Source organism: Myotis lucifugus, unplaced genomic scaffold (assembly GCF_000147115.1).
Source record: "Myotis lucifugus unplaced genomic scaffold, Myoluc2.0 scaffold_27, whole genome shotgun sequence".
In the NCBI taxonomy this organism is placed as follows: Eukaryota; Metazoa; Chordata; class Mammalia; order Chiroptera; family Vespertilionidae; genus Myotis; species Myotis lucifugus.
The window spans coordinates 630,527-654,751 of record NW_005871075.1 but is presented as its reverse complement, the minus strand read 5'-3'; the positions used below and the strand labels follow the sequence as shown (position 1 = coordinate 654,751).

Here is a 24,225-nt window from a genome sequence, read left to right as displayed (position 1 = left end):
TGTGTCTGTCATTGATGTTTTTCTTTCTCTCTTTCCCCTTCCCTTCCACTCTCTCTTAAAATCAATGGAAAAAATATCCTCTGGGGAGGATTAACAAAAAATGATAAATAAAAATTGAAATAAAAGTTGAGTGGCTTGTTCAGACAAGAGTGTCTGATATTTTCAAGGGCTTGTGCTTAGGTTCAACTTAAAATTCTTCTTTTAAAAAAAAGAAAAAAAGAACATTGGCTGAGAAGAAGCAATAACTCATCCAAAGTTCTATTACAGCCCTAGCCGATATGGCTCAGTGGATAGAGCGTCGACCTGCGGACCAAAAGGTCCCAGGTTCGATTCCAGTCAGGGGCACATATCTCAGTTGCAGGCTCCTCCCCGGCCCAGGCCCTGGTCAGGGCTTGTGCAGGAGGCAACCAATCGATGTGCTTCTCTCACATCGATGTTTCTCTCTGCCTTTCCCTCTCTCTTCCACTCTCCCTAAAAAATCAATGGAAAAAGTGTCCTCAGGTGAGAAGTTCTATTACAGTCAGTCCCCACCAACTTTCCCCCAAACCAGCCTTCTTTAAGGGAAGGTGGCCCAAGGTGGCAGCAGCCAAGTAGAAAGAATTGCTGGGCAAAGCAGGGAATTGCTGGGAAAGGCCTCAGCAAGCAGACACAGAAAATGGAAGAAGGCAGACAAGCCAGAGGCAAAACTCAGTAGAGTTTCCTCCTGGCTCCACGCTTGCCCTTTGCCCACATCACCTTGACATTCTCTGCCCGGAGTCACCCCCGAGCAACCGCACAAGCAAAGCAACCAGGACCAGACAGATGGTCAAGTGCACGGGAGGCTTGGTCTACAGCTCACCCAGAAGTTACAAACAAGGAAAAGCTCTCTGATAAGGAGATACTTTCAACAATAAAGATTGTGTGTGTGTTTTGAAAAAAAATCAGTACTAATAAATTCCACCAAAAAATGGTCAGGTCAGGGAATGTTACTATTCCGTGTAAGAGAGAGTTACCCTGCTTCCCTATTCACTACCTGGTAATCCTTGAGCAAATTATCATTTCTGGACCACAAGTGTCTCAGTTATGAAGGGGGAAAATAATACCACCTAAATCACTCAGTTGTTAAGAGGATTAAGTAACAACTAAAGGATAAGCACTTTGTAATAAAAATATTAATCCCCTTTCTAGACCCCTTATATGAATGATGGAAACACTAAATAAAAATATTAATTTAAAGTAAAAATCTAGCCCGGCCAGTGAGGCTCCGTTGGTTTGGCGTCATCCTGTGCACTGAAATGTTGGGGGTTCAATTCCCAGTCAGGGCCCATGCCTGGGTTGTGGGTTCGATCCCCAGTTGGGATGTGCACTGGAGGCAACTAGTAGATGTTTTGTTCTCACATTCATGTTTCTCTCTCTCCCTCCCTCTCCATTCTTCTCTCTCTAAAATCAAGAAAACCATCTTTTCAAAATGTTTTCATAAATAAATAAAGTAAAATTTTAAATTATTTGAGATATCTTTGACATATAACATTATATTAGTTTCATGCATATAACATGATTGATATTTGTATATGTTTTAATAAATTCCAATACTTTGTAATTTCCACATGTAATAACAAATCTACTAGAAATTACTTAGAATTTAGGAACTGATCACTACTCAATAATTCCTTGTGATAGAGGGAGAACTGATATTTTATTTATTTTTTAGTATTTTTTTATTGATTTCAGAGAGGAAGGGAGAGGGAGAGAGAGATAGATGCATCAATGATGAGAGAGAATCATTGATCAGCTGTGTCCTGCACGCCCCACACTGGGGACTGAACTTAGAACTCGGGCATGTGCCCTGACCGGGAATCGAAACATGACCTCCTGGTTCATAGGTCGGTGCTCAACCACTAAGCCATGCTGTGCGGGCTAATATTATATTTATGATGCAGCTGCCAATATAGTGTATCTCCAAGACAAATCCACTCTGGGTAATGCCAGAATTAAAAGCACATTTCTCCTGCATTTATTTCTCATCTTATGTTTTTCTGTCATATTTTGTATATCATCCCACTTTAAGTGTGTGTATATATATACTTAATGTGTATATATGTATATGTATATACATCTATAATAATAAAAGTATAATATGCTAATTAGACCGGACAGCCAAACGACCTTCCAGATGACCTTCTGGACAAAGCCGGGGCTGCAAGGGTCGAGCCCCTTGCACAAATTTTGTGCATCAGGCCTCTAGTATATATATAATTGACAGTTTCAATAAAAACAGTTTCAATAAAACTGACCCTTCTCACTTACCCAGTAAGGCTCATCAACATAAAATGTCACATTTAATAGAAATAAAAACTAATTCCAGAGTTATTAAAATGTAGACATCTCCTGAAGAGCAATAGCAGGAAAGGGAGAATTATAGCACACACACACACACACACAGTCTCTGATTCTTAAAATATTATTAAACCATCCATTTCATTCAAATCCCACACCACTTGGCTGTTATCATCTCTTCTTCCTGCCTCTCCAGTGTCCTCCCTACCTGGCTCTCTCCTGCCTAATACTTCCCTTTTCAACACCCTTCCTTCAGCTACATCATTTCTTTCACAGGCATTTTCTTATCTAGATCTGTTTAGCCTTCCTCCCCTCAACTCATTAATAGAGACCCATAAGGAAGATCCTAGAACAGCCTTGGGCAAACTACGGCCCGCGGGCGTTTGAAATGAATAAAACTAAAAAAAAAAAAGACCATACCCTTTTATGTAATGATGTTTACTTTGAATTTATATTAGTTCACACAAACACTCCATCCATGCTTTTGTTCCGGCCCTCCGGTCCAGTTTAAGAAGCCATTGTGGCCCTCGAGTCAAAAAGTTTGCCCACCCCTGTCCTAGAACCAAACTTCAAATAGAATGTTCCTTAGATGACTATAGTGGAGGCAAGGATATGGATTCTCAGAGTTTAGTATTATTTCTGAGTCTTTCACAAGAGTAACACCTTTTCAACTAACAGTGTTTCTGGTACCAATCAAAAAAATCTAAGATGTTAGCAGAAACTAATTGTTAAAATAAGAAAGATGTCCTGAGAAATCAAGTTAGTGTTCACACATCTGGCACCTGACTTTCCAAAGGCTTAAGGGAGGACAGTTGACTAAGGAAATAAAAGAGCATTTTAACTTTGGTTTTGTCTCCAAAATATCAGTTCACATACATGTATGGTACACAAACTAGGAATTACCTTTATGACAAATGCAGATAAGTGATAGAAATATGTGCTTACATTTACAAATACAGTAGAGTCCTTGTTCCAAGTTGATATTGTGGATGATAACAATCTAGATATAAAAAATACTCTACGCTGTTTCACATTTTACACCATCAAATACAGATAAGGTAGACACCCACTTTCTCAGAAATATGAGATGATGACAATGGAGGAGCTTCGTCTTAAGGCATCAATACAGTTTAAATCCTCCCAAGGTCATAATATATTGCCCTCAGGAGGGAAGCTCAGCCTTAAAGAAAATTCAGACATATCTTCACTAAAAAAAAAAAAAATCTAACAAGGTTTTGAAATGCCTTGCCAACACTCAAAGGAAGAGAGAAAAGAATGGCATTGCTTCTATCAACCAAAAACTTGGTTAAAAATCTTTTTAGTAGTAGAGCAAATAAAAGAAAATGAAATTCAGACTTCAGGATGAACATTAGTAGAGAAAATAAAAGAAAATGAAATTCAGACTTCAGGACGAACATTTCTTTCTTAGTTTAGGACTAATATTGAAGAAATATTGAGTTAAACAGCTTTGAAAGAATTGGATTCCTTTTTCTTTAAATAAAATTAAAAAAACACAGTTGCTCTGTATTGGTGATGCATGCAAATGGAAGTTGGGAGAGACACTGGGCTTTCGGTCCTGCTGGTGTGTCTGAACAGAATAAACTAATTACCTAAACCAACTGAGAGGGAAGATGTCCGTCTTGACAAATAACAAATAGCCAAAACTTATTAATAACTTAAACATATAAATTGATGGACTTAAAGTAACTTAATAGTGCTCACCAATCCAAGTCAATCAGGTTTCATAAAAGTAGAAAAAAATGCAATAACCAAATCAAACTAAAAATCCTTTATAATATACAGGGTTTGGCAAAAGTAGAGTTACAGTGGTTCGTATGGAGAATAATTAGTAAATAATAACACAGGAATAAACTCTGTTTTGTGTACTCACAACTGTAAACCTACCTTTGCCCCATCCTGTATTTCCTCAAAGTCTGAGCAAACTCTACTGGTCTCAGGGATTCTTCTTTTATTTTATGGCTTCCGTATATTGAGAAATCTACCTGCACGAGAACACACAGTTACTTTTTAAATCTGAGTTTCTTTGTGCCATGTAATTATTTATTTCGGTAAATCAAAACCCAATTTTCAATTTCTTTTCTTCTCTGGAGCCGTTTGTTTTATTACAAAAATAAGCAAAGTGATATTTTGGCATGGGAAAAATAGCAACTCAACAAAACTACATCGATCGTAGCGTGAGCGTGAAGAACTTTCGTTTACCATTTCTTGGAAGACCTTTTATTTCCATATGTGCAGAAGAAACAGGAAGTGTGAACGAAGGCAGATGTAGGAAGTGTCCCCCGCACTTGGTTGTCTTGTACGTTTGAATCCTGCTGTGACGTGAGGACAGGAAACTCACAGGGGGACTCACAGGCAAAGCCGTGACTTGCTTTGCGTGTTGCTTTTCGTGCCTTGCAGAAAATTATGCTCATTAAAAGATTCTGGTATGTGCTCTGATGAATCCTATTTCAGAAAATGAGTCTTTACCTACCAAAGCCTGAAGAGGTCACTTTTGATTTCCAAAGGAAAAAAAAAGAAAAAAGGGAAAAAAAGCCATTTTCATGGCATGTCTAGGTTACCCTGAAGGATCACTTTCACGCTATTAACCGCCTCAAAAATGGACGCTGACGGTAATGACTCATAGGAGCTGTGACATTACGATGCTGGACACTCGTTGCCAAGTCTCCGGCACTCTCACCTCCTCCCAGAGATACTCAGAAATAATACCCCTGCAATCATTTTTAAATTCTGAGTAGTTCTAAGCCTTGACAATATTTATATGTTTTATTTTTTAATGTATATTTTTTCATTCTATTCTTGAGACAAAGCAACTATAGGACATATCGCTTAAGTAGGGCTCACAAAGTCCGCACACTTGTTTTCATTCAGCAGAAAATGATTCCCTGACTGCTCCGCTTTTGCCCACTACACCAGTTACGTAAGCATCACTGCACAGTTTGTTTGTTTGTTTGTTTTAAAATATATTTTTATTGGTTTCAGAGAGGAAGGGAGAGGAAGAGAGAGATAGAAACATCAGTGATGAGAGAGAATCACTGATCGGCTGCCTCCTGCAAGCCCCCCACTGGGGATTGAGCCCACAACCCGGGCATGTGCCCTGACCAGGAATTGAACTGTGACCTCCTGGTTCATAGGTTGACACTCAACCACTGAGCCACGCCGGCTGGGCACTGCACAGTTTTTGAATGGATGACTGAAATGGACCTTCAATGAATGTGATTTGAAAATCCAATTTTTAGGACACTATGGAGTAAATGTTCCATAATGTGCATCTTGCAAAGTTTCATTGAATGAGGCGAGAATTCTCCCTAGGGTTTTGGACGCACGTGAATCCTACCTGAGGCTTTCGTGGCCTTTGTCTGAAATACTTGCTGTCTATGAATTACTACATATCCTTTATTTCCTAAGGAAGCATGTGGGGAGAATGCTATAAGCCTCGGACGACAGACTTACCCAGATAAGGATTCTATCCTATGGCCTGGAACCGTATGAGTACTATTTGGCACAAACACCAAATTAAAATACTTCTCTCAGTCACCGTTGGTGCTAGTAACTATTGTAAGTTGTACAATTTTGAAAGACACACACAGAATTACAGCAACAATACAGACCTCTTGGAATGCATAGAAACTTCCCCCATCAAGGAAATAGACGTTTATGCAAATTATTCAAGAAATGTGTTCTGAATTTTTAACAGCACCAGGAAGGTGAGGTCCCAGGTCGGTATCACTTTCCTTAGCACAGTTTTGATCACAAGGACTGATTCATGTCATCCAGTTTCTTTTCCTCTTCAGGATGCTTTGCCAAGAATCAATCTAATTGAAATGTAAGAGCCTCATATACACTGAGTGGCCAGATTATTATGACCACCTGACATTTGTAGGAAAATCAGCTATAATTTCACGCTGAAGTTGCTAGAGGGCCAGGTCATTATAAACGTCTGAAGAGCACAATATACCTAAGTATTGTTGCTGATCAAGTTCATCCTATCATGTTGATGGCATATCCCAATGGAGATGGCTTCTTCCAACAAGACAATGTGCCATGCCACGGTGCTCGTATTGTGCAGGAGTGGTTTCAAGAACATGAGGGAGACTTTACCTTGCTTAGGTGGCCCCCACAATCACCAGATCTCAATCCAATTGAGCATTTGTGGGACGAAGTTAAAAGAGTCATCAGGCAGCTGGTTCCACAACCATCAAATCTCACAGAACTGGACATGCTATTCCTCAGGCATGGTGTCAGATTCCTCGCATCACCTTTCAACATCTCGTGGAGTCAATGCCAAGAAGAATCGCCGCAGTATTGAAGGCAAAAGGTGGCCCAACGAAGTACTGATGGGGTGGTCATAATAATCTGGCCACTCAGTGTATTTCTGTAAAACCCAATAATGGGTTGTCCGGCTTTGACCTTCTTAAAGGCCGCTTTATTTGACTCCATATCTATTCCTACGGAAACAGGATGCTGCTTCAGCCGACCAAATATTAATCTTCCCAAACCTTCCTGGTCATTACCGCTTAGGAGACCGTAATTCTTGTGGGGAAGGTGTGTAGGATGAATGCAAGCTGGATCCTCATTTATACTAAACCCAATAGCATGACATCATCGTAGCAGGAATATCTAGGACATTACCTCATATCAGATCTGCTGGGATTTTTTAAAATCTGAGATTTATTTTTCATTTAAATGAGTTGAATCCTCAATTACATATTCATCAACCAAGTTCTTTTTTTAAGGCCCACATTCAAGCCAATCTAGTATGTATGAAATCATTTTAGTCTATTGCATCTTTCAAGAAGAAAATCAGTGAAAGAGGTTCCAAAAATATAACTAAAGGAGTTGACCGATTTGACTTTTAGGAAGTAAATTGCCTCAGACTATTGGACCACAGAGCAATCAAACTACCAAACACATCACACACACACACATATGCACCCACACCCACACATTCACGCACATGTGTGCACACGCACACCTACTATACGGTCAAAATCAAGGTAAAATGAGCATCAGGAGCTTAATTTGTGGCATGAAAACAAGGCAGCACAAAAGAGCTGAGAAGCCGCTGGTTCCATCTATGTTAAGACTCGGACAATGGGAGGCCAAGAGCGTTGGGGTACAGTGAGGAGAGCGGTGGGAAAGTGTGGGTTCAAGGTCTAGTAATCGTGGGTGGAAGGTTCAGGTCTTCAGCACCAGTTAGCGGAGAGCCTGGCTCTGCCACTGCCTGCGGTTCACTCGGGGGAGAGCCAGCCAGGCCCACAGCTACCTCCCCAGTGTGCCGGGGGCTAAAGGTACCTCCACCGGGAATGACAGCTTTTTTTCCCTGAGAAAAGGGGTGCCTTTAGTCCATGTTTATAAAAATGGGTAAGTTTCAAATAAGGAAATTTTTCAATGAAATCCCTCAGAAGCCAGTGCGATCTGAGTGCAGTGAGACCAAGCGCAGGCGCCGTCCCTTGCGTCCGCCATCTCCTCACACTGTGCCCTGCACTCCGCCCAGAGGCTTTCAGAAGAAGGCGTTCAGGTGGAATCAAATTAGGTATTGAAGCCAAGAACCTCCGGCCCTCGCTCGTCTCACAGGAAACATGAGAAAGGAAGGGAGAGAGAAGGCGCTCACAGACCTGGGCGCTCACTCTGCCGGAGCCATCCAGGGCACACGTCCTCGGTCACGTCCAGGCCTCTGGCGACGGTCCTTGTGGTCACACACTCGAGTGTCCACTCAGACAGTATGAGATATTTCCTCCCAACGTAGCACCTTACGAACATTCCCAGAGCATTTCCTATTAGCTCTCACCTGGTAACAGGAAATCTAACACAGATAGCCACGCCCCACTCCGCAGTAGCCAAAACTGAGGAGACAAAATTTTGCCCAGAATGAATACACGGAAAGTATTTTATGACACTACTGATTCCAAATCAAGTAACAACGAGATGGTAGGGATGAGAGCTCATGTTGGTGCGTGTTCTCACACAAGCCAAGTGAAGTAGAAAGTTTACAATGTTTACTTACTTGGCCTTTCAAAATATTGGGGCTGGGCATATTGTCATGAATAATATATTTTCTTGTTGAAACACAACATCTATAAAATTAAGAGGTAGTTGAAAGTTGGAGCAAAGGGCTCAGAGCTTGTGATGAAGATTTAGAAGACTGGGGGGAAATAACTATAAATGTGTGTGTCTATTTCATATTTTACCAAGTAAGCAACACATCTCATTTTAATCTATCCCACGATCTAATCTGATGATTAAGTCTCAAGAACAATTATATTGTTCTCCTCCACTACTCTGTTCCTCAAAGAAAAACACACACACTCCCCACATTTATATACACACGGAAAAGAAAGAGAAAAATTTCAGGTAACTGCCTGCCAACATCTATCATTCTTCAAACACCTGAATAACTGGTGCAAAGGTGATTTCCTAAAATACCCGGATCACACCACTTTCTCTATCTCCTTGACCGTGACATGAGCATGTAAGGATATACTTACCCATATAATAAGAATATACACGCAGGACTCTCGCTAGTTTGGCTCAGTGGTTAGACCGTCGGCCTGTAAACTGAAGGGTCCAGGGTTCAATTCTGGTCATGGGCATGTACCTTGGTGCAGGCTCAATCCCCGCCCTGGTCAGGATGCGTGCACGAGGCAACCAATCAATGTGTCTTTCTCACATCGATGTTTCTCTATCTCTGCCTCTACCTCTCCCTTCCACTCTCCCTGGAAATCAATGGAAAAATATCCTCTGGATGAGGATTAACCAATATATATATTACATTATTATATATGTGCATCATGTGGCTGAATTTTAAATGTGTGTGTATATATATATATATGTGTGTGTGTGTGTGTGTGTATATATATATAGTGTATATATATATATATATATATATATATATATATGTATATATAATATTTTTTTCAGAGTCCCTGCTCAGCAACTCTTCCTGAGTTTTCTCACCATCTGCACCAAGTAAAATCCACAAGTTCAAAAAAAGGTTTCTTTCTTTCTATAAACCTCTATACTTACTTGTGCCAATTAAACAACAGACGCCAAAGGAAAATGGGAAGATAAAAAAAGTCTTGGATTCTTTATTTTAAACATCAGTAATCCTAATATACAACAAATAAAAAGTAATCCTTTCTGGTTAGAAACCACACATAGACGGTGAAGGTGTATGTTACAAATCTGAGCAGATTGTTGGAGGAAGTGAATAGTTACGTTCAAACTGAACTCCACTCTGATCTGTCGCACGCTGCGCAAGTTCCTCCACTTCTCTGAGTGTTTGCTTCATCTGTGAGCCTAGACTAGTATAGTACCCCTGGCTGTGCTGAGATGACTAAATGAGAAAATGCATGCAAACGGCTTAGCGAATGGCAGCTGTTACCAGTATCCACAGTTCACGTAGCCTTTCAGAAGAGTGGCAAAACTACCACTATCTGTACATCGCTAGGCTGCGTGGATATTGCTGTAGAATCATTAGGCATCACGTGGGCTGAATTTTAAATGAAGTCACTGGAGAAATACACCTACTTGCAAACATTAGTAGTTAATCGCAAGTGCAACCAACTATGAAGAAGATTACATGGAGTTGCCGGTCACCTCCCACATCCCGGCAAATGCGCATCCAGCTCTGCTCGCATGCGTTGGGTGCTGTGAACAGATTGATACAGGCTGATTTTCAAAAACCGATAACAATTGTCAATTCAAAGTATGAAATATCAATAGTGAGATATTATTAGCACGTTTCTAATAGCCTTTGCAATTGCTTGGGATTTTTTTATTGTGCATACAAAAGTTTATCCAACTTATGTGCATTTCAGCACCTCAACCCATGCCCTAATTTCTGCAAGAACAACTCGCTCATGGGACTTCCTTTTCAGGACACTTTCTCTGGCAAGCTTCCCTTGACCACCACCCGCGAGGACCCCCCTCCCCTCTGCCCTGGGCCCTCACTCAGATGTTATTTCCTATCAAGGTGCTTCTTTCACACAGTCTCTTGCATTTCCCGTCCTTTGCCCCTGGCACTACCATTTCAACGCCAACCACGGTGCCCTCAAACTTCATCCAGCTGTTTCTTAAGCGTGTCTCCCAGTGGCAGGTCTTTCCAGCATAAAGTGGCCAAATAAATGTAAGGAGAGTCTTTTGTCAGGTACCTGCCCTCCTTTGGAAAGGTTTAGTGGCTCCCTGTTACTAGGATGAATGTCATGGCCAGACTCTGACAGTGAGAGGGGATGTTACTGATGGGCTTAAACCAGCCCACTGCCACCTCTGCTTCTCAAAGTTTCTCACAAAAATATTCCTAAGGGTTGATGCAAAACCAAACTCCTAACCTTATGTTTCTTTTAAGATTACACTTAAAATTCATGATATTCTAACATTCTTAGATAAAATCTATCCATGCTTGTTTCCAGGCAAATATGATGTCGTAAGTCACAATCCGTTTCCATGAGCAAAATTTCCAAGTATCTTACCGGAAACCTCGGAGCAGAACTGGCTCCCAGGAAGACTTCCTACCATGGCAGCACAGCCTGTGGCCACGCTGTCTCCCGGGGCACAGAGGTCCCCATTCACAGATACCAGGAAGTGGGTGATACTTCCTGGAGTTTTCAACCTTCTGAGAACCCAGAGTCCATGAAAGTCTCCCATGGACTCCTTAGAGCCCAACTCAATGTCCTTCCCTCGATTTTCTCTGGCTGCCGTATGAAATACAAGACACCCAGTTCCATTTGAATTTCAGAAAAGCAAAGGAAGATTGTTCATAGGTCTCATGCAATATTTGGATTAAACTTGACTCGGTGTCCTATATGTGTATGTGCTAAATCTAGCAACCTGACTGTGAAACCATTGCTGACCACCGCCCCGCCCTCCTCTGACCAGGCAGGCCCAGCGCTCTGGGCACAGTGAACCTCATCCTGAAACTGAGCTGGAGCAGGCCTGTTGGCGACCTTGACGTAGCGTTACTGCATTTCATCCAGAGGCCCAGCTTTGTCGTTGGCCTCAGATGACTGCCCTCTGAGGGCCAGTTGACTAAATGCTCCCTTGGGACCTTCCCAATCTAGCATTCTCAGCTCTAAAGCACCCGGTGCTGCGTCTGTTTCTCGCTGGCCAACAAAGGTATACCTGCCGCTAGAGTGCAACGGTATCTTCTGTGGGTTTGCGTTTCCCAAACATGCTCGCTCTCCCTTGGGTCACAGTGGTGATCAGAAGACCCTGCCAAGAGGCATGTGTTACCCGGGAAGTTCAACACATTATTCCAAGTTAGGGCACCATATGCCTATCATTTTCCTCCCATTTTTCTTAATGTATTAATCTCACTAATTAAAGAATCAACATCTGGCCATCACTGTCCTGGTAACCACGAACAGTGGTAAAATGCCCTCAAGGCTGCCTGGGCAGGGCACCCCTTGGAGGGGAAAGGGGAAAATGAAATGGAAAGGGGAGATAAGGAGGAAGGAGGTGCCCATCTGAGCTCCTGCAGCCACCTGGCGAGGTGGGCACCCACACTGGGTTCCACAGAGAGCGAAGGGGATCCATGCTGGGTCTCAGGCCAGGTTTTCAGTGTCTGTTGAAAGAGGGAGATGTAAGAAAGTGCCCTTGGGGGTGACGAGGAAGCAGCAGCCTGGGTCCCTGGAGGGTGTGTCTGCTCACTAGCTATCCCGGTGCGTTCTCTGCCATCTCCAATGAAGGCCTTCGGGCTAAGCCAGCTCAGGGCACCTCCTGGGTCTCACTTACACGCCACAGGCCTGCGCGGGCGCTGCACTGCCCCATCTCTGCTCGTTTCTGCTCCTGCTTCCTCCAGATCTTTCCCGTCGCTCCCTCCTGTCCTGCCCGATCTCATTCCTCCACCTTCCTTCCTTTAATCCCCTTCTCCACCTTCTTACCTAACCGGCTGGAACACGCCATTTATGTCCTGTGTAAGAACATGCACTTCAGAGTTTGGGCTTAACCATTCATCCTTTTATGTTTTGTGAAAGAGAGCAGAGCGGGGTCCCGGGCCGTATATGGAGAAGGCTATTACTACTGAACTTAAATGAAGCATTAAGAGGAAAACAGGGCCCTGGCCAGTGTGGCTCCATTGGTTGGTCGGCATCCCGAACACCAAAATGTTGCCGGTTCGATTCCCAGTGGTCAGGGCACAGGCCTGGGTTGTGGCTCAATTCCCGGCTGCTCACTGTCCCACTCCCACATCGATGTTTCTCTCTCTCCCGTTCTTTTCCTCTCTCTAAAAATCAATAAAAATGTTTTTTAAAAGAGGAAGCTGAGGGAGGGGAGAATCTAACCGTGCCCTTTGTTCCAGCTTACAAGGAGAAAATGAAGGAGCTGTCCATGCTCTCGCTCATCTGCTCCTGCTTCTACCCTGAGCCCCGAAACATCAGCATCTACACTTACGACGGTGAGTTCACACCAGAAAGGCTGCCCTCGGGATGGCGGGGTCCTGTCCTTTCTCCCTCCCAGCTCCTCATCTGATCGAATCCCTGGCTGGTGGAGCTCGCTCCTCACGTGCTGGGTCCAGCTATCAGGCCTTACTGCTTGTCTATGGCTCAAAACAGTTCAGATGTGGGGCCGCTAACAGGACTGTTTGTGGGAATGGAGGATTTTGTTATTTCTCATCATTTAGCCTGAAAGTGCCTCTGGCCTGCTAATTTCCACACAAAACCATGGAAGTCTGTGCTACTTGTTTTTCATGTGAAGCCCATATTTATGCAAAAAAAAAATCAAGTTTAGATTAAAATCAATTCAGGCTATTTTCTCCTAAGAATGTCTGCCATTACTCAACACCCTGTGGATATTGTTGAGTTCCCCAACAGCGTAAATATTTATTCTCTTAAAATATATCCATAATTGCACCGCAGAAAGAGGTTTTGTATTTTCCACGCGAGGTGGAGCAGAGGGTCCTACGCAGCTCTGTGTCCCTATCTGACAACACAGCAAGGCTGTTTTCAATGGCCGGGACTCGGGTGATTAAAACAAGGCCCAGCTCCCAGCTCTGTGCTCACCATCCGCACACATTCCTTCCTCAGACATGGAAGTGAAGCAGATCAACAAACGTGCCTCTGGCCAGGCTTTCGAGCTGATCTTAAAGCCACCGTCTCCCATCTCAGAAGCCCCGCGAACTTTAGCTTCTCCCAAGAAGAAAGACCTGTCCCTGGAGGAGATCCAGAAGAAACTGGAGGCCGCCGAGGAGAGAAGAAAGGTAACTTTCCGTACATTTTTAAAAAATGTATGCTTAGTTATGGTTGCCATACATTAGAATGGTCTCTCTCTCTCTCTCTCTCTCTCTCTCTCTCTCTCTCTCTCTCCAGACACACACACACACACACACACACACACACACACACCCCTGGCTGAGGTTCCAGAGGGCGGCACCTGGAAATGTGAGGGCCCTCAGTAGGCCTGGAGTCAGCCTACTTCAAGTAAAAGTTGCTGCTTTTAGACGAGCTAGAGCCAGAGGCCTCAGACACTAAAGAGCTCCATGCCCTGGTGCCCTGCCCGCATCGTGGGCCCCTCACCCTAAGGGAGAAGGCACAGCCTCAGGTAACTTTACTCCAGGGCTGGTAGTGGGAGGCGTGCAGGTCGGTGCTCCTCCCTCAGGTCTGCGTCCCACCCCCAGTGTAGTTTGTGGTTTTCCTTGGAACTAGGAACCACCCCTCCTCCCTCTGAGATTTTTCCTGCCAGATGCTCCCCGGGGATGAGTGCCAGGCGCTGGCCCTGCCCTCCCCGGCTGAGCTGCCTGCCGTGAAGTTGCTCCTCCCACGGGCAGGATCTGTCCTGGGATCTATGAGTGTCTTCCTGTGCTCACTTCTAAGCCTGGATGGCATTTTTTCTCCTTTTCCACTGGTTTGTGTTAGAGACCTTTTCTTTTGCCAAATTTTAACTCTTCACAACCAGATGACCAAGAAAAGCCAAGGGTATTAGAAATGGAGGGCACTCAGAAACCCCAAGGACTTTGCACACAGCGGCAGAAGTTCTGTCTGCATGTACTGTACCAACGATGTGAATGTGGGCATCCATCCCATGAAGACACCTTTAATCAACCCAAGTGGAATTGCTTTAGCTACATTGTATTTTCCACGGACTTTATCATCATATGTTTCTAGGATTATTTAGTCACTAAGAATATGCTCTATGCCTAATCTTGTGATTTGAATAGAAACTCTGCATTTATAATAATTTCTAATTTTATTAAGATGCTGTCTATAAAAAGCCAACCCAGTAAACACTTCTATGTGACATGTATAAAGAGAATGAAGACAGTCCTTCTAAAAACTGAAATTTCTAACAGGGAGTGCAGGACAAACACGTGTCTGTGTGTGTGTGCGCACATATATATGTGTGTGCATATACATACAGATATATACATATGTATGTAGTATCAAATAACAAGCCTCAAAGATTAGAAGTCCTCAGGCTAACTTTTCTGAACCAGAAAAGACTTTCTGTTTAAGGTGAGAAACGACACGATCGCCCTGTGGTTGAAAACCGTCTTGCTGTGTCCTGTAACACACTGATCGCGACTTCACTTTCCACTGCAGGGCGATGTTCTCGAATGTCTGAGGAGGACTTCTTTATTTCTTCCGTATATATTTATTGAATTTGCCCACTTACTGTTGCTCTAAGTCAGAATTTTTAAAGGAGGAAACTAGCTACCAACCTGAGTATATGTATAGAACGTTGCTTTAAAAATATTTGTTCGCTTTGGGGGTTGTTAATTATAGCTTTCCTTGCATAGCCGAGCTAAGTTAATTTCATCCGTGACCATCCACCAAGACTTGGCTGCTGACAGATATTAATAATGACTGTAACAGCAGCGAGCGGGCCGCATGCAGGCAGTTAAGTCCTCCCCCTGCACTGGCATCAGAGGACACGGGTATCGGTCCTAGGTTCACATAGGCAGGTTCTGTGACTTGGTTAGAATACAAACTCAGTGACTGAGCTAAAATGGAAACTTAGAGGTGAAAATTCAGCATCATGGTTCAGGGTGTTGCTGGTGTTTCTAGATTGGGCATTTAATTGGAAGGAAATCATTAAAGGAAAAGGAAGAACAACACAAAGATGATCAGTGTTTTTTCATAAAACTCCCTGAGTTAACTACTTACTGGTTCTGGTAAAATTCCTGCCCCATAACAACAATAACTTATCAGCATTGAGACATTTATACAATTGAATTGCACTGGAAACTGGCCATGTGGCTAACAGACATCTACACGTATAACCATCTGCATTATGACTCCCAAGAAAAACGTTCTTTGGAACCCTTTAAAATCAGTATTCCTCCGCATTTTTGCTATGACTTCTTATTACAGTTTTCAATGCAAAAATCATTATATAGATTATGTCCTGGCAGTAGGGCTTTAATTAGAAGAAAATACAACTAATTAACAGAAAGTATCAACCGAAAAAATCATTAATTGATTTTATTCTGGTGGGTCGTACTGACTTAATTAGTGTTCATTTGAAGAACTGTTCATTCTCTTTAAAAAGCCTTCAGCAAGTGCATACATCTCAGCAATTATCTAAGCCAGGACATGCATATAACCAAAACCCGGCTCAACTAGCTAACACCAGAGCAGGGTGTGTGACTGAAAAGTCTAGGAGGGGTTGCAGCTTCAAACCAGCTGGATTCAGGAGGCCGAGCAACATTGTCAGAAAACGTTCTTTCCATCTGCTTCCAATTGGTTTCAATAGAAAGAGTGTTTAGTTTCAAAGAGTCATCCCAAATTATTGTCCTCAAAAATTAGCAGCTCCTGCAGAAAGAGCTCCTCTTTCCTAAGAGTTCTAACAAAAGCCCTGGAATTGAGTCTTGATGGTCTGTCCTGGATCACATGCCCGACCCAGGGGAAGCAACACTTTGATTGGCTAGCCTGGATCACATGACCTGAAGAGACATCGCTAAGATCTCTGACATTAGAAGTGAGGAGAAGTGATAAAAACTACTGACATGTTCTTACCTGAAGAAAGGGAAATGGATGTTGACAAGAACAATTACAAGCATCCACAGTTTTTATCTGCAAATGTTAGATGACTATTAGAATAATTATTTTGTTCATGCACTATTCACTTTGTAATTCTCTTCTTTAGCCCTACTGACATCCTGTGTGGATGTTTTCATATAAAAAGAACAAACAAACAAAAATCCAGCTATGCAGCTATATAGACCAGCACTGTCCAACAGAAATATAATGTGAGCCAGAGATGTATTTTAAATTCTTCTAGCAGTCACATTTAAGAAGATAAAAAGGAAACATGAAACTAGCCAAGTGTGGCTACCCAGCTGGATGGCACAGATACCGCTGATTAGACCTGGAAACTTGTAGTGAACAATGGAGGAACTTTAGGCCTAACTTTTTCAAAGTGGTACCAGATAATTATTCAGATTTAACTTTATATTTTTCCTTACATATTCTCTAATAATTACATTGATATAAAGTCACAAAGAAACTTCCATGCTCTGATTGCAATCTTTGCATTATACAAACCAGCGCAGGTGGAGTTTAGGACCAACAGAAAGGGGTGGGCTCTTCTAAATCCCACACTTCCTTCCTTGCCCACCCAGGTCTCAGTTTATCTGTCAATTCCTCACTATGAGGAGGGGGCTCCTCCAAGCCCCTTTTACTTGTTATTCTCTCTCGTGGTCATAGGTGCTCAGGACTATTTTTCCTTTGCAGTCCTTAGCACAATTGGTGCACACAATTGGTGAGCATATGTTTATCTGCATATTTACTTAGCCCTATATCCCCATCTATACTAATAAAAGCGTAATATGCTAATTAGACCAGACAGCCAAATAACCTTCCAGATGTTATTTCAGACATCCTTCCAGATAAAGCCGCAGTGACGGGGGCCGAGGCAGAGACAGCTAGGGGCAGTCAGGAAGGCAGGGGAGCAGTTAGGGGCAATCAGAAAAGCAGGGGAGCAGTTAGGGGAAATCAGGCAGGCAGGCAGAGTGGTTAGGGGCGATCAGGCAGGCAGGCAGGCAAGCGGTTAGGAGCCAGCGGTCCCAGATTGCGAGAGGGATGTCAGACCTAAACCGGCAGTCAGACATCCCCCAAGGGGTCCTGGATTGGAGAAGTTGCAGGCCGGGCTGAGGCACCGCCCCCCTCCATGCACAAATGTTATGCACTGGGCCTCTAATTAGATTATAAACTCCATGAAAGTACGGGTTATATCTTCTATTTAATAGTGCTTGGCCATAGTTAGTACTACAAATATTTTTAAATGATAACTTGCAGAACAAATGCTAAAGTGGCAATATGTAACTTGTTTTTGTTTCATCCTCCCATCATAAAACAAAATAACAGTAAGTAAGTTTCCAAATGACACCTTCTGAGGTTGCAGTAAGTAAACTCTACAATCCAAAGAATTCTCAGTCTGGGGGAAATCACTCAATCAACAGATATGTACTGAGCATGCTCTATTTGACAGGCCCTGTTCCATCCATTAGGGATACCTCACCAACCTTACATTTCAGTGGGGGAGACACAGTAAGTACAAAAATGTACATGTCAGGTGATACTAAATAAAGCAGGCCAAAGGGAATTGGTAGTACTGGAGTGAAAAGCTCTGTTCATGTGGGGTGGTTTGGAAAGGCCTCTTGAATATGAGAACATTGGAAAAGCAGCATGAAAGGTAGAACATTGGAAGTAAAGGGAATGGTGAGTGCAAAGGCCCTGAGGTAGGAGGATGCTAGGATTGTTTGAGAAATAACAAGGAGGACAGTGTGGCTGAAGCAGAAACAGAAGGGGAGACTGGTAGACATTGAGCATTTTAAGGAATTTGACTTTCAAGTAAATGGAAGGCCACTGAGGAAAATAAAACCATTTCACTACTTGATATGAATTGCAGCTTCTTTTCACAGAAATGTCTGCTTTAAAAAGCTGGGTGATTAGAAAAATAAAGAGTGTTAGATAAATAGAGAAGACATGAATGGTTCCAGGACTACATTTGCCCAGAGAGGATGCAGGGAGTGTTTTCAGGACAGCGGGTAGACCAGCAGCTTGAACTAGTGGATCTGGGTGGGGGGTGGGTGAGCAGTGAGGTGAGATTGTGGAGGGCCTCGAATGCCAAGCCAGGTGCTCACATTCCGTTATGTGAGAAACAAGAAGTCGCTAAAGGCTTTCACAAGTACAGATGTCCAGCCTCGCCCAGTGGTCAGCTACATTTCCACTGCCCTGGACCCATTGCCTCTCCCATATATTACACATTTTTAAAGACTCAGCCTATCAAACATACTACATTTAAATAAGTATTAATAAATTCCTGTGTCACGGTTATAGTCAAAGGAATCTGTAACTGCCAATAATTCTGACCATCATAAAATAATAAACATTTTCTTACTAAATTGATATAATTCTAACTCAAAGTAAATATAGAGATAGCTGTAGACATAGATGTGAAATATGATTTCTGGTAGGGCTTTTAAAACATAAAAAACTATGCGTTCCCCTCCATTAGTCCCTGCTCCTGAGAGTTCAGGGACCACATCTGGGCAGCGGTGACCTGGGCTGTGTTGCGGGGCCTCTGGATTCATAGCTGGAGGGCTGCCCCGAGGCACCTCCACGCACCCGGAATTCACTCTGTGTTAAGTGTTCTGACTGTTTCCCGGCTCCTCACCCCTTCTGCTGACCCGACTGCTGCTCTGACCATCTGGTTAGTATGTTGGACCACCTTCCCTCAGGCTCCTTTGAACCAGAATTAATGCTCCGTTGATTAGCTGGTGGCAGTTTATTATTTTAAAAAAAATAAGACCTTTCCCGCTTTTTCTCCCTTTTTTTATTATCTCTGGGAATCCACATTCACCTCCGTGAGATCATATTCTCTCATGAGGTCAACTTGAAGCTCCTATTTTGAAATCAAAGTTTCCATACTGCAGCTGACCCACTGGGGCAAAATGGTAGGAACACTTAGTCATCCATCCTTCCACCCACCCATTCATTCATTCAACAAACATCACTTAGCAGGAGGCAGAAGAGCCACGCTAGCCGTGCATCCCCGTTGGCTCAGGAGAACATCAGCTTTACTCCTGCTGTTCTGATATTGGTATTATTTCAATCTCCTACGTATCCTGGTCTGGACAGTACATGATACGGACATCCTAAGCCAAGCACAGTGTATACGAGTGCTTCTTAAAGCATAGTGATTAAGAGCATATGGTTAAGAGAATGTCTATGATTCAAAGCCTGGTTCCACCACTTAATTGATGTGTGACTTTGAGCAAGTCACTAAACTCTCTGTCCTATTCTAGCCATCTGTAAAGTGAGACAAATAATAGGGCCTACATCACGGAGTCACTGAGAATTAGAGGAGTTAGTTACTCCACACAAAGACATATAACCAGCACCGGGAAAGCACTGGTAGCTGTTATTGAGCAAAAACACACCCAGTTCCTGACCTCACAGATAACATGTTCTAGCAAATTCATAACTTTATAAAGAAAAGAAGTTCCTCAGTAATGTAAATATTGAAATGTTACCATACACTGTATTTCAAAAATATTTTTAAATATTAAGAATATTATGTATCCAATTGTAAAGAAAAATAGTTTGCTAAGTGGCTTGAAAAATTTAATGTTATGAGAAAATGATGAAAGCTGAAGGATTTAAATGACATTGATAAAATCTCGTGTTAAAATTGATTAAATTATGAAGAATGCCACTCAAACCAACCCTGTGACATATAATTGGCATTCTGACAATACTGGCACAATGAACTCCCAAGTCACTTAACTGCTGAAAGAAAGATGTGTTGCTTATTTTCATAAAATAGCATAAAAGTAGGTCATTAGTCACCAAACTTGATAAAGTTATCTTTTTCATTTGTTGGCAACTCACATTGTAGATGGCAATTAACGTCAAACCCAGGAAAAGAGGGGGTGGACTGTATAGCAATGGGTCCTGAACTGAAGGGCAGGATTATTCGCAATTCCCGTTACCATGGCCACAGACTCCTCACGCGTGTCCAGCTCCCCGGGGGCTGTGTCCCGAGGAGTTGACCCAATAAATGGGTGCAGGCTTTCGCAGAAAGGCTCGTTCTAAAGACTTTGGATTTTAATCATTTTAAATTTCTTATCCTGCTTCTGATCCTTCAACACAAAGTGAATATTGCACCCTTTCGTTTCACACACTCCCATTCAGTTGTCATATTTTAACAAGACATTATCTGTAACTTTAATTGGGTTAATGTTTTCTTCATTGTTAACAGTAAATCAATCATTAGATGATATCATGAGTGTCTGATAAATGGTGCTAGATGGAAAGTAACACACCCAAATGATGAGAAGGGACAAGAAAATAATGGGACAGAAAAATATTTTACTTCAGAAGTGAATGAAAACTAGCCATTTCCACGTGCGGTCTTAAATCTCCTTTGTATACCTAACATAAAGTGAGCTTTATATACCCCTCAACTCAAATGTATCTTCCATTCGCTTGCACAGTAATTAAGTCTTCTACTCAGTAATATAAGAAATGGTAATGCACTCTCTGGGCAATGCTGCAGTGTTCCCACATGAACAATCACTCTTCTCCCAGACGCGTTATTTCTCCCTCCGCGTGCCTCTCGTGTACTCACTCCAATGATACCGAGTCCAGCGTGATGCCTGGAAAAGGCGTTTGACGATCACGTGCCTGTCATCCCCACAGCAGATGGAGAGGGCTCCGCGGTCTCCCAGGATGCCCCACTGGAGGTCTCGGGTCTATAAATACATTTGCCTTGATGACAGCTGATCGCTCCCATGCCCTAATTTCCTATTTCAGAATCGCAGTGACCTTCTACCTGAGGCACATGCCACTCAGAACTGTCCCTCCATGGCCATGTCCTTTTCCCTTGGACAATTTATTTTTAACAGCTTTCAGCAAATCCCACCTGTGTCAGTCAGTCCCTCGCTCTCTGCTAATCTACAGAAGCGAAGGGCAAAGTGAGAGGGCCGATGCAACCATGTCAGGAGCCCGACTTCTGCAAAAATGAAGGCAAATGCTTCCACTCCTGTAGGTCACGCCTTTATTCTGAGCCCCCTACTCATTGTGCGTCATGTTTTCATGCACTTTTCTGGATGACATGCCGATTTGCTCACTGATAGAAATAGTGGGATCAGAACCAGCTTTCTTCCTGGAGTCTGTGACCTGGGAGATTCCACAAGACTCAAGAGAGAATCAGTTTCTCCCAGGAAGGGAGTTAAAGTTTTGGCAGTGGTATCTGGGCGCTAGGCTATGAAAGAGGGAAGAAGAAGTGCGATTTTCTGCAGTGAGGGAGTGACAGAGACTTGGGGCCCAAGGAAAGGCCCTCAAACTCTTTGAAGAAGCTGTTTGAGAGTTGAGTGCCTATGAGGAAGGACCGAAATAGGGAGCCATAACTATTTTCTCAGCGAGGCATTCATTTCATCATCGCTGTCCCAGCCTGCAGTTTTTCAGAGACACAGATAAGTCTCAGGTCGTAGCAATGCATTCGCTGGGACACAGTGGCTGTCGCCGTCCCTTCCAGTGCCGGTCTCTGCCGTGTAGCAGTGGCCGCACGTGAGCGCACACTGCACTGCTGCCCCGGTTTCTGTCTCAGCCCGTGAGCTGCGCTAATGAAACGCACTTCGCACCCAGGCTGGGCCTCTCATTTAGCCTCAGTGGGTGCAGAAATGCTAACGCCTTAAACGCCGCTCCCGGATGCAGCAGGCCTCTCTCCACCACGGACAGTGGGGCCCGCGGGCGCTTGCTCCCACAGACCCAGGGTGCCCCACCACGGCAAGAAGTTGGCAAAGGTGTGCGTTGCTATTTTAGCCTTTTAATTCCAAGGGCTTCCTTTCTCAGGCCCTTTCCCCTGCTGTCTCCTGATTGTCATCAGCTCTTTTGCAGAAGAAAATTAAGAATGCAAGATCCAAAGTTAACTTGAGCACCTGGAAATTAAAAATTACGCAGTTACCCCTTAATAACTACCCGTGGTAACTCTCTCCGCAGAAAAATGGCCATAAAAAGTCCAGGGGGCTCCCATTTATCCAGGGGGCGCCCATCTAGCCAGAGGGCTCCTATCTAGGCCACCAGGCTGGGTGCGCTGAGGAGGAAGAGGGGAGGGGCCTGCTAATACCCTGTCCAGAGAAGAACCACCCAGAAGCCCTGTCCACAGAGAGGGCTTGAAGTTACATTTTGTTGGGCTTTATTTATTTTTATCTATTTGGTTTTCTTTCCTGGCGCTGCCTCTGGGTTTCCTGTCCATTACAAGAGAAACCTCGATTCCAATCTTACCTCTAGTTCTCAGACACGTGGCACCCTCATTTGTGACAACCCAGACTTCTCTCCCTCCGGAAGTGCTCTGGTCTGGGGGTGACAGATTGAACTGCGTGTCTCAGATGAAGGATCAGTGGTTTCCTCCTATTTCTTTGAGGTGCTCACTGACTGTGACATTTTCTATCGCTGTAGCCCATTCAGCGGATGAGGGTGGTGCAGAGGAGGGAGGTAGGAAAGGGTTGTATCATCACCATGAGGACCCTGAACCCACTGATGTCAATAACTCAAGATGTTTGCACACAAATATCCTGCACACAGGAGGCAGCCAGAATTTTACACCTGAGTTTAGCTGTACCAGTAGCTTCAATTGCCATCATCTCCCAGTCACCGGGGTTTGAGTTTGGGTTTCAATAATAATGGCTTCCATTTGCCCAGTACTAGCTTACTCTGTACCGGACACTAGCTGAGTGCCTTGCAAACATTTCATTTGATGCTTATAAACAATCCTATGAGAGAGGCACTATCTTTATCCATATGCCAAAAGGTAATAATTGTATGAGACTGTTCTCAGAGAAAAACTTTAAACACACACACACACACACACACACACACACACACACACACCTTCAATCAGTCTCTCTTTCTCTCTGAAACAATTCAGTAGCCAGTAGCCCTGGTAGCAGAAAAGAAACAAAGTTGACACAGGAAGCTTCACCAATAGTCCACCTGTAGGCAGGAGGATGAACCAGCTAGAAAATGCTTTCATGTTTCTCCAGAAAAGCTCCATTTGATTTTGAACTTGTTTTGTGTTAACATTTTCCCCTTGTTTTTCATATCGGTTTTATGGCAAACTATAACAAAGTAGGAATGTGGTCCACTGAGATGTCAGTGAAACCATTATGGGGTTAAAACTAGAAGTGGGCTCAGTTCCCAGGATTTTCTAATCTCCCAGGAATCGTCAACATGTTCCTGATAAAGGTCGGAATAAACACATCCACAGGACTCATTAGGCTTTCTGTAGAATATCACCATTTTACCACGCATGTAGAATTTTATCTGAGTTTCTATCCCTGTCAGATCTCATACTGTTTATACATCAAGATTTATTTAGTAAGACCCCATGACCACTACCTTCAACTAAAATGTTTTCCTATTGATGCTTTTAGTGGTATTAATACTTAACAGTCCATGGAATATATTTCTTATCTACCATTGTGTAGATACTCACATTTAATCCATCTCAGAGGACCAGCCAATCCCAGGGAATTACCCAGAAACAATGAGCGTGTAATAATTTAGTCTTACCCCTGGAAAGTCCAGTATTAAACATCTATGTAATTGTGGAGGAGCAAATGAATGTGGAAAGAAGTTAACACATCCAGGGTCACCAACACAGCTAAAACGTGAACACAGGCCTGTGCCAGTGTACTTTGCAAACATACACTGAGAACTGCCTGCATTATAATCACTAGGGATGCTGGTCAAAAATATAGGTTCCTGGGTCTCACCAAACCGCCACAGAATCGAAATCTCTGGCGGTGGACACCAGGCCTCTGCTCGTTTACCAAGCTCCCTGGTGGCTGTTAACATTCATGCGCAGAACTGTGCTGCCCCCAGCGCTGCTGCAGGTGAATGGCAGTCCAGAAAAGCAGAGCAAATGCAGGGGTGAGGGGTGTCTGCTCCT

General features: G+C 43.3%; 1 protein-coding gene across 1 annotated transcript in view; it reads left to right on the top strand.

Moving 5' to 3' along the window:
* STMN2 (stathmin 2) overlaps positions 1 to 24,225 on the top strand; it is a 38,136-nt gene that overhangs the window by 9,777 nt on the left and 4,134 nt on the right. Inside the window, exons 2-3 of the mRNA XM_006086285.3 lie at positions 12,632 to 12,727; positions 13,356 to 13,528. Of these exons, the coding sequence (XP_006086347.2) occupies positions 12,632 to 12,727; positions 13,356 to 13,528 (269 nt within the window). The remainder of the gene's footprint in view (positions 1 to 12,631; positions 12,728 to 13,355; positions 13,529 to 24,225) is intronic.